At 35.9% G+C, this 11507-nt stretch overlaps 1 protein-coding gene and 1 non-coding gene across 5 annotated transcripts; one reads left to right on the forward strand and one right to left on the reverse strand.

Moving 5' to 3' along the window:
* Nucleotides 1-317: 317 nt before the first annotated feature.
* On the reverse strand, nt 318-3315 carry LOC115954945 (universal stress protein PHOS32-like). Of its 4 annotated transcripts, none has more exons than XM_031072955.1 (3): nt 2402-3315; nt 856-910; nt 318-597 (listed from the first exon to the last, which is right to left on the reverse strand). In XM_031072955.1, exons 1-2 carry the CDS (start codon nt 3174-3176, stop codon nt 903-905), a joined length of 783 nt encoding a protein of 260 aa, XP_030928815.1. In that variant the 5' UTR covers nt 3177-3315; the 3' UTR covers nt 318-597; nt 856-902. The 4 variants fall into 4 exon arrangements, with proteins under 4 accessions (XP_030928815.1, XP_030928812.1, XP_030928813.1 ...); XM_031072952.1 differs by having other exon boundaries at nt 318-581; nt 864-910; nt 2402-3314; XM_031072953.1 differs by having other exon boundaries at nt 864-910; nt 2402-3314.
* A 7125-nt stretch (nt 3316-10440) lies between these two features.
* TRNAS-AGA lies at nt 10441-10522 on the forward strand. The gene has a single exon. It is a non-coding gene; the product is annotated as a tRNA-Ser (tRNA).
* The last annotated feature ends 985 nt before the right edge of the window (nt 10523-11507 follow it).

Raw genomic sequence — 11507 nt, forward strand, 5'->3', positions numbered from 1 at the left:
TGCGTGTGTGGGGCACTCAGGCGCCAACAGCTAACTCAGTTGCCAGAAAGAATATTAGAAATTTCAATTCTACCAAATTTTAACTGATTTCAGGATATCACTAATCCAAATTTTGAGCCTAATCGATATAAAGAATATGGAACACAACCTGGAACTTCAATCTGACCCTTCAAACATTTAACCCACCCAAAAAATTGTCTATGCCTAATCTTTTTCAGCCCCATTTTGACTCAGGTGCACATCAACCTTTCGACCTAGTACCAACATTTATTAAAACAGAAAAGTTAGAAAATAACAAGCTAATTATTATAACAAAATAGGCTCCATCACAATGCAGCGACATTTTTTTTTTCTTAATGCATAAGTTCATAACAAAAATCCACAAAGACTTCAACGGCCATACAAATATCATTCACAAATCTTCTCAAAGTTCATACATGCGAGAATCTTTTGACAAAAGGTACAGACAGAGAAACCACTCTACAATCTGCCTTTGTAGCAAAGGTTTCAGCAACCAAGAACATTCACGAACTTCTCAGTGTGTCAACTAATGCCAGTTGAATCAGATGCCTTTATGCTATCTGCAACAAAAGGAGGCTGAGATGCAAACAAGGATCAACAGGACAAAAGAGAAGCTAGCACATTCAGAAAAATAAGCAACAAAACAAAAGGTTGCAATGCATATGCTTCACGTCCATGATATTGGTTATTTGTAAGTGCAGAAGGCATGCAGAGAATGAGAAACACAATTATATAAACCAGCTCTGACCAAAAAAAGAAAATGAAATTAAAAAGAAGACAATCTTTGCTGAAAAGTATAATGAATGACAAACAGATAAGAGTTTAGGTGCCTACATTCATACCTGCGGTAGAGAAAATCACCCCATGACTTGAAGTTCCTTCTAAGCATCTGCCTCAAAGTAAGCAACATACATGTTAGTGATACAAGTAATAAATGGAAAGTTCAAAATAGAAAACCAAGCTGGCCAACTATTCTGGGGTTCAACCATCTTAGTGCACCCAGTTTTAAAGTATACTTTATTTAATTAAAGAATCACTTGTAAGAAAAAGATACATAAATCTATGGCTGCAGCATTACAAAGTTTCAGAGACGCACAAAAAACACTAAAAAGTCAGTTTGACAGTATATCTCTGAAGGGTGTCACAGTAAAATTTTCAAGTGTTACATGTAGTAGTATGGACATTGTTAAATGCAAAATGCAAATAACTAGCCCAATGTGACACTATATAAATCCTCACTGTGAACCACAATAGCGATAATAGCCCAATTTTTATGCATTAGTAATGAAAAGAAGCTATACAATCTTCATAGAATCTTTATTTGGATAATGGCAAAATCACAATTAAACAAAGCTTGGTTTAAATCTTAACTAAGGTAAACATTTAGGCATTTTGACAATTCTGTTCCTTTTACCATTATCGTTATAATAGTTCATCACAATATTTGTAATTGGTCAAAAGAGGGATATACTTAATAGGTTTATATACTAAATCAGCTGTACTAATAAATCAGAGAATTTAATACAGAAGCAAGCAGCAGCATTGACATAAATTGGCCTTGCCATAAACTAATGAACAGAACAATTCAGTCTATTTGTTGTGCTGCTCACAAGAAGTAGAATTAAACTTAGCCATCCCCACTACCCACAGCTACTACTCCTCCATACCTGATGCAAAAATCTCCAGGTCACGAAATAAAAAATTATAATTAGGTAGCTCAACAGATCCCCAAAATTACAAAAACCAAACTTATCAAGCAATACACAGCCTATTAACCACGAACACAAATTGGCTGTGAATTTGGTTGTACTAAATATTTTTTTTTTGTAAAAAAAAAAAAGGCACAAGCTCACTAGCCTGAAACCTAGTTTTATGCATCAGATATTTTTAGAATGTTTTCAGTTGTTAATATCTAACAAATTACTAAACTTAATGTTCGTGATTCAGGATGTGGACCACAAACTTCATCATGTACCTTAATCCGTAATTCTTGGATAAGTAAATTTACCTATAAAAATAAAATAAAATAAAAAATTGAAGGCCAGATATAACATACATTGGATCTACCCAACACTGAAACGAGGGATTTCTAAAAAAAAAAAAAAAATCTATTCGCTCTAAATGGCAACCTTTGCCACAATATGAACTCTCACTCAGTTTGGTTCAATCATCAATCACACAAAAATAGTATCAGCTTGGTTTAAGCATCAAAACCAATCCATCACCAATCACAAAGTTCCATTCAATCAATTCACATCAAAGCCATAAATAAATAAAAACTCTTCAAACTCACACACAGATATGAAACAATAACCAAAATTTCCACTCAATCAATCACATGATCTGAAGAAAGAAATGGCAGTTCAAGTAATTGATTAACCTTTCTCATGGACAGCTTCAATGGGGACAGTCTTGATCACAGCCTCACCGTCCTCCTCCCCTTCCTTGACGGCGAGGACAGCTTCGGCGACGGCGTCCTTATCTTCGGGATAGCGGACGACGACGACGGGACAGACGCAGTGGTGGACGCAGTAATCGCTGACGCTGCCGAGCCTACCGTCGTCGTTGCCGCGGCGAACGGCGCCGAATCCCCGGCTTCCCATGATGACAGCACTGAGTCCTAGCCTCTCGACCTCGAGGCAAAGCCTCTCCTTCATGTCGTGATCCTTCACGATGTGGATCTTGTAGGGGATCTGCGCCTCCTTCAGCGGCCTCGCCAGATCGGCGGCTTTGGAAGCGGTGAACGCGTCGAAATCGTCCTCCAACTTCTTCTGATTGTTGGAGGAAGAAGACGACGTCGTGGTGGTGGTGGCGGTTACTTCATCGGGGTGGCGGTCGAAGTCGGAAGGAGAAATGGAGAGGTCGATGGAGCCCCAGTCGGCGCCGAAGAGGACGGAGGTGGGGCTGACGTGGAGGAGGATGACGGCGTCGCCGGGTCGGAGGTAGTGGTGGACGGCCCAACGTACAGCGTAAGCAGACTCGTCGGAGAGATCGACGGCGACGCCGATCTTGCGGCGGGCACCGGCGGTAGGGGTGGGAGTGGCCCCCACGCCGGAGGAATGGTGGCGTGGAGAAGCAGGGTGGTGGATTCTGATGGCTGGGAGCTGAGGGTCGGATTCTAATGAGGAGTCTTGGTGTTGGTGTTGGTGATGCATTTGGAAAAGGTAACTGAGAGAGGTTTCTACTTCTTTCTAGAGTGTTGTATTGTATTGTTCTTCGAAATGGGTAGTGAGAAAGGTAGCTTCCCTGTTTGTTTGCGAATGTTATGGGAGTGAAGTAGTGTGATATGGAAATGGAGGTATTTATTGATGTTGAGACTTGGATAGCGTTTGAATGGGCTGTGTTTATGTGCATGGGGTTTGAGAACTTAGATTGGGATGGATGGATGGGTGGGTGGGTTGATTGTGCTTCACGGCCCACAATAGAATATTTTATTTATCTTGGCTATTCTCACTGCAATAACGATTTAGGTCTGTGAAGTGGGTTTTAGTTAGCTCAATTGATAAAATAAATATAAATTCTTAAGAAATTGAAGGGCAAGAGTCAGGATTTAAGTTTTTAGAAGGAATTTCATACACATATACACTTAGATGGATTTGGCTTATTTTCAGTACTTTTTTATTTGGACATCTCATATTGTTTTAAATATACAATGACAAGGAATAATAGGTTTTAATCTTTACCTTTTTATTTAGTTAATGTGTGATGTGGTAGTTTTTCATTAAAATAAAAGGAGATTCCAATTTAAAAGGTATTGGAGGTAAGTCAAACTCCACTTAGATTATGCTAGAATAGATTTCTATACTAGATTAAAAAAATTGATTTTATTTATTTCTCAAAAATTAAATATTAGGTCATACACTCATATAAAGAAAAACACATAAAACCATAATGAATTTCTTAATTGAATATTTATCATTCATTAATAGTTAAAATACTTATTAAACAAGACCTTTCTTCAAATTGTTCATTAACAAAAAAACAAAAATGTTGTAAGAAAACAAAAAAGAAAAGCAAATAAGGAGCTAAGGACATTGAACAAAAAAAAAAAAATTAAAAAAACTTGTATTTTTTGAATGTTAGTTTGATCTATTTAAATTTCGGATACTTTAATCTGTGGACAAGCTTTTCATTTTTGGATATTTAATTTGAAAAATTTTCAATTATTACGAATTTCTTTTTGTGTTTTATTAATAATTGCACATTTCTTAATTGACCATTTCAAGAAAGTTTCAATATAAAACATTTTCTTAAAATACAAAACCTATTGAGGTAGCCGTTAACTTTTCTAAAATATAAAAAACTTTCCTAAAATGCAAAACTAATTAAAATTTAAAAAAATATAAATGAAAAATATTTTAAAAACTATTTAAAAAGCAACTATTTTTTTCTTTTGGAATCAAAATTTTCTAAAAATAATTTTCTAAATCAATGCCATTAACTTTCCCCTTTTTTTAACGAGAAATTATATATTCACAACATTTTTACAACAAATCATAAATGGTAGATTGTTACCGTTAGGGCAAAAAAGTAATCTTAGTGTTAGATTCAAATTTGAACCAATAACAACTAACCACCTATGATTTGTGGTGAAAATGTTGTAAAAATGTTGTGGACGTAGCATCTCTCTTTTTTAATAGCTTATCTCTCTTTCATCAAAAACTCACTATTTACGTTGTTAAAACTTAAAAACACAATGTCAACCGTGAACCGTTGGCCATTTCTCTATAATTCCACCACATAATTTTGTTTTTCATTATATTACAGCAAAGTTACTGATGCCGAAATAAAGAACAATATCAAAGTGGCTTTGGGTGTTCCGAAAACAATGCAATGTGAAAAATATCTGGGTCTTCCATCTTTTGTTGGAAAAGGAAAAAAGGCTAGCTTCAATTATACCAACGAGTGGGTGTGGCGAAAACTCCAAGGTTGGGAAGGGAAATTACTTTCTCAAGCAAGTAGGGGAAGTGTTGATAAAGTCAATTATTCAAGCGATCCCAACATACACAATGGGATGCTTTAAAATTCTCATAGGTTTATGTAATGAGATCGAGGCTCTAATCAAGAAATTTTATTGGGGACAAAAAGGTGACCGAAGAAAGATTCATTGGATTAGATGGGATGAGGTGACCAAATAAAAAACGGTGGGCAGAATGGGCTTTAGAGATCTGGCTTTGTTCAATGATTCTCTACTGGCAAATCAAGTGTGGCAATTATTGCACAATAAAAGTTCTATCTTCTACAAAGTCTTCAAAGCTCAGTTTTTCCCAAACACCACTATAATGGAGGCTACGGATTCAAGAATGGGCTCTTATGCATGGAGGAATATCCTTAAAGGTAGTGATGTCATCAAATGAGGAGATAGATGACGAGTTGGTAATGGGCAGAAAAATCAAGATTTGGCAGCACCATTGGCTGCCAAGGAAACATCCTCCACAACTACTCGAATGTCCAATTGAATATTTTGAAGATTCAATTGTGGATACTCCAATTGATCTACACAGCAGACAATGGATTGCCAAGTTGTTTGATGGTTTATTTACACAAGAGGAAGCTGAGTTGATAAAAAAAAAATCCCACTAGGCCATGCTACATCCGAGGACACTCTGTTTTGGCCTCACTTATGCAATGGTACCACAAAGTCGGGACAAGCATGTTTGGAGTGGAATTTGGTCCATGTGAGTGCCACAAAAGGTGAAGACCTTACTATGGTGGGCTTGTTGTGATGCCATGCCAACCAAACAGTCTTTATATCATCGCACAATAATTGAGGATCCGCTATATGACCAATGCCGTGCTTATTCAGAAAACTCTCTACATGCGATATGGTCATGTCCTGAGCTTGAATCGGTGTGGGCCAATCTAGAGTTGTGGAGCTTTCAAAGTACAGTACAGTTTCTGGACTTCAAAGAGTTATTATCATGGCAAATTTTGCATGGGAAAAATCTAGAATTGTTTGCAATAACGGCATGGTCAGTTTGGAACATACGCAACCGAGTCCGACTCCATCAACCCGCCGATGCCCTTCACCAAGTTACTCAACACTCCAGAGCTTGGTTAGCGGATTTCCAAGGTAGATAGGTCGCTCATGATACCTAGATACTGTTAGTATGGAGTGAATAAGAAATTGACTCCTAATGTGACCACTTGAACATGATATTAAAGTGGTGAAAATTCTTGAGTCACACATTTGAAATGATAAAGAGTATGAGTTTTGGGCTAGATATTGGGTTGGGCTTTAGGCATGTGTGGACTAGGTCCACTTATCTAATTAATGATAATATTTTATTATTTATTTTTGAGTCAATAAGTCTGTATACAACAGTTATCTCTAAAACAGTGTTTCTGTTTTTAAGTTACATATAATTTCATAGTTCCCCATTCATGAAAAATAACTTTTAGAGAAATTCTCCCAGAGAGAATATTTTTGTGCATTCATATGAGTCATAGAGAGAGAAAGAGACATAGAGTAGTTCGCAGAGTACGGATCTTGTGTGCTTCTTCTCTGTGCTGTAGATCATTTTATCCTGGAAGGCAGACGTCCGTGAGTCTCAAAGTACCACAGATTATGTGAAGGGCGAAATCTACTTTAAGGAGATTGTGTCAAACACAAGACTTGATCTGAATCTTTCATCCTTCACGCATTTGGTCTGTGAGTTTTAATTATTTGCAGATTTCTTCTTATATATATTTAGTGTTTATTTATTGTTGTTACCTATCATATCTATTTGTGTTTTGGCTTATTTTTAGATTTCTATATTGTTTCTTTTGCTTTATCACAAAGTAAATTGTTACATATATCAAAGAGATACATCAAACTCAACAAACCAATTGTTGCTAGAAGCCCCCAATGCCTAAGTTATTAAAAATAAACTTCGACGGAGTGGTTTTTCCAAAAGAAAACAAATCAGGGATCAACATAGTTATTAGGGACAATAGAGGCTTGGTGATCGCTTCTTGCTCAAAGAAATTGCATCAGGCATACAACAATGGTGATATTTAAGCTATGCCAACAGCTTCGGCTCTTTCTTTTGCATCAGATATTGGTATTCAGCGAACTATATTAGAGGGTGACTCTTTGGCCGTGTTTAAAGCTCTAGAGGATGATGTTGATTTCTTGACTCCATTTGGTTTGTTAGTCGAGGATGCAAAGGTTTTGCCACAACAATTTGATCAAATGCTTTACTCTCATACAAAGAGAGAAAGTAATTCTTTAGCTCATAGTCTAACTAGATATGCCATTGGCATTCTATATTTTTTAGTGTGGATAAAGAATGTTCTACCACAGCTTCATTATGTTTCACAAGCCAATTCTATAGGCTTACTTTAATAAAAATTCGATGTTTTCCCCTTCAAAAAAAAACTTTTACATGATTGTAACAACTACAACATTGAAGTCTTTCTCAGATAGAGATTTGATGGTCATAAGGGTATCTTATTATCTGTACCCGTTTATATACCCTGCCAACTCCAAGCTTGTAAATGCCTATGCATAATGGTATCTTTTCCTTCTTTAGTAGGGGTGTCAAATGGGTGGGTTTGGGATGGACTTAATTGGGTTGGGTATATAAAACTCATTTACCTATTTATTGCCCATTTAACTAATTCCTTAGGGAAGAAAAAAAGATCAAGTATTGTATGATGGGACTAATTCCTTACTTCTGAACTTATCTAAACTTTTTTTATCCATAATACATGTTCACACTTCTTTAATGCAATACCAAGAAAGTGTCCTCTATTTCCCATCAACTTTATTTTTAAGACTTTTTAATTTATTTACAAATGTTTAAACTTTAAATTATACTTTAGCTAAAAAAAAATCACTTTTTTAATGTACAAATATACTTTAACCATTTTAACCACGTTAAAGTTTAGAGAAATAAGCAGTTAGCTTAAATTAGGAAATTGTTGGAATCAAATGTAACTTGTGGTGGTGAGAACAAACAGACAATCCCGAGAAAAAGTTTAATGAATAATTAAATATTGGACCCACGAAAACATGAGACAAGATTTCATGCGGATTTCAGGTTTCCATTTGAAAAGAGATTTGGGCACACAACCATGTGAAGAGGATGACTTTAAAGATGGAACCTCCATCGTGAAAAACAAGTCCTTTTTTTATAGGTGTGAAAGACAAGTCCTTGAGTGATACTTTCAACATAAAATACCATATGTTTTGCCGTTTTTGGGCCTATAATTGAGTAATCATCTTAGAGCACTACCATCAAATAGGGATGGCAAAACCTTCGACCTGTGGGTACCCGTCCCAACCCGCGAAATAGTAGGGTCGAATTTGGGCTTTAAATATCAAACTCGAAGCAAGTTCAAGTCAGGTGCGGGTTTTAGTAATAGCCACCCTAAACCCAACCCACTAAGACCAAAATTACAAAAAAAAACTTAGAATATATATATATATATATATCTCTCTCTCTCTCTCTCTTAAGTCTTAACCTAACAGCCTCACTACCTCGACAGCCCCCTTCCCTCACCCTCACACACTCTCACCCTCACTCACTCAATCACTCTCACTTTTTATTTTTCAATTTTCCAATTTCATTCTTTGATTTTCTCTACCAAAGTTCACATCTTTATTATTTTTCAACAATTTTTGTATGTGGGAATTACAAGCATATGAAATTGCTCCACTGTCTCTTTACTTAACTAGTAATTATTTTAATGTGATAAATTATAATCTTTTGCTTCTTGTTCATGATGAAAGTATAAAGAAATAAAATAAACTAAAAAATCTTTGATTCATACATAATCTTTTGCCTCTTGTTTAACAGGTGATTGTTGTTGTAGCTTCTTCTCTCTTTTTTGGCTACGATATAGGGCTTGATTTGGACTTGGACTTTATTTGGGATTTATCTTAATAGGTGATTTGGAATTGATTTGGCATTTGGGCCACAGTATAGGGCTTAACATTCATGCAAACAATTTTTTTTTATTGGGCCACAGTTTAGGCCATGGATTGGGCCTTAAAGTGGCATGGTTAGGCGGGGCCAGACGAGGCGGGGTTGGGGTTCAAAATACCCGTTTATTAAACGGGGCAGGTTTGAGTTTCGAGGGCAAGTGGCAGGCATAAAGAAATCCGTCCCAAACCTGACCCGTTGCCATTCCTACCAACAGGAGATGCAAAAAAGTTATATTTTACACCCTCAAAATCTACTTTATCTATTTTACCATCTCATTTTACAATTCACCCAACTTCTATTTTTACATACAACTTATTAAAATAATATAAACTACACCAACAAATAATATAAAATTAAAAAAAAATCAGTCTCTCTCTCTCTCTCTCTCTCTCTCTCTCTCTCTCTCTCTCTCTCTCTCTCTCTCTCTCTCTCTCTCTCTCTCTCTCTCTCTCTCTCTCTCCAGCAAACCCACACAACACCTTCCACCAAAACTCAGCCACAAACATAAATTATGTCACCACCAAAATTACCCAAAAAAAATTGTCACAACCAACCAACCAACCATCACCACTAAAAATCCTTACCACCACTAAAACACCCACAAACCCACTACAACACCCACAAACCCACCAAATTTGACCCAAACCCCCACAAAATCTAACCCAAACTCTGACCAATCCCCACCCACAATGAACCCATCCCACCACCACCACAGCAACCCCCCACTGCCACAACCATGAAGGGTCTGTTTGGATAGAACTTATTTTGCTGAAACTGAAAACTGAAAACTGAAAACACTGTAGCAAAATATTTTTTAAATGTGTGAATAGTGATGTGGGACCCATTTTTAATGAAAAAAATTGTTAAAAAGTGTAATTTGTGAGACATGTGAACAGTGCACGGGAGCACTGTTCACAGTTGAATTGTCAACAATTGTGGGCTGAACCAAAAAAAAAAAGCAAAATGCGCTACAGTAAAACGTGGACTTGGAATAAGCTGAATCCAAACTGCACCTAAGAGAGAGAATCATAGTAAGAGAAAGAGAGAGAATTAGAATGAGGCTGATCTCCAGTCTGTCAACATTGATCTCCAAATCACCACATCATCAGTGCCAATCTCCAATCCACACCAATCTAAGAGAGAGAGAGGAGAGAGAAAGGAAGATGAGAAATGAGAGGAGATGAGTGACCGTGTGATTAAAAGAGAGAGAAAGAGGAGGTATTTTATTTATTTTTTTTTTTTTGTTGTTTACACTCTCCAACACTAGCGCTCTTAATTCTTCATTTTTTTTATATGGTTTGGAATTTAGTAGTCCAACGCACAGCAACAATAACCAAAGCAAGAATAAGTAATATTCATTCAATTAATTATAGTCTAGATTTTGTCATATTACCTAATCTCACCCTAATTTGACTCCACTTTTCTTGCAAAAAGGACTAAGAAACAAGACATAAGTAATACAGTAAGGAATATATAAAACATAGGCAATCACTATGCACATCTTGTGGACGTGCCGGAGTGGTTATCGGGCATGACTAGAAATCATGTGGGCTCTGCCCGCGCAGGTTCGAATCCTGCCGTCCACGCCTCTTTTTTGGGCTGCTTATGTTTTTTCGTTATCATTGCACTTTCTAGCTTCTACCCTTTTATTCTTACCAAACTAGAAGAACCGAAGAGAAGTAAATCTTTAGCTTAACAAGCCTAGAACTTGAATTAGGTCTTAATAAACAATTGTTTAGTCAGAAAGATCTCAAAAAAAAAATTGTTTAGTCAGAAAAACATTAGTCATGAAATGTCCTCCTAAATATGCAGTATGCACATAGGATCGATGAAGCTTCATTTTTATCATCCTCTGAGATCCTATGATTGTCCACACCAATATGGCAACATGGGACCTATTTCTCATCTCATACTTTTCCCTGAATATGCTTGTTACCTACAAGAACTTTTAGTTAACAGTGATATTTATCCCATATTAATCCTTAATAACAATTTTTTTTTTCTAAAATTGGTTACATTAGAAAAGAAGTGCATGGAGTTCTTAGAAATTTCAAAAACTGAAGTATATCCCATATGAGTAAAAGTGGAAACAAAGTATTTGCACATTGTTTAGCAACACAGGCTCAACACGAATGTTAATTTGTGGTTAGAAAAAGTATGTGATCTTGATCTTCTTATTAATGTTTCTTCCTTAGAATATGTGATGCAAACCAATTAATAATATCTTTATCGTTTTTATAATAAAAAAAATGAATCGGCTATTGACTTGTGCATAACAGCATAATTACATGATTATATAGGCTTTTTTCTTTTCTTTTTGGCTGAGTGAAAACGTAAAAAGTAAATTTGTTTTCACATACATGTAAAATTGTCGTGTATATTATTATGTAAGATTTTTTTTTTTAATGCATACTATTAATTAGTCTTTCATCCATATATATTTCCTTCTCTAATCATTCGAACGGGTTCTATTATCAACCAAGTATAAGTTGCCCCTAAATCAAAATTATTGTTCAAAATTCAAAACATCACAACAGGAAAATTACAAATGAAAGAAAATATTTAAAAAAA

This window comes from Quercus lobata, chromosome 8 (genome assembly GCF_001633185.2).
Source record: "Quercus lobata isolate SW786 chromosome 8, ValleyOak3.0 Primary Assembly, whole genome shotgun sequence".
NCBI lineage: Eukaryota > Viridiplantae > Streptophyta > Magnoliopsida > Fagales > Fagaceae > Quercus > Quercus lobata.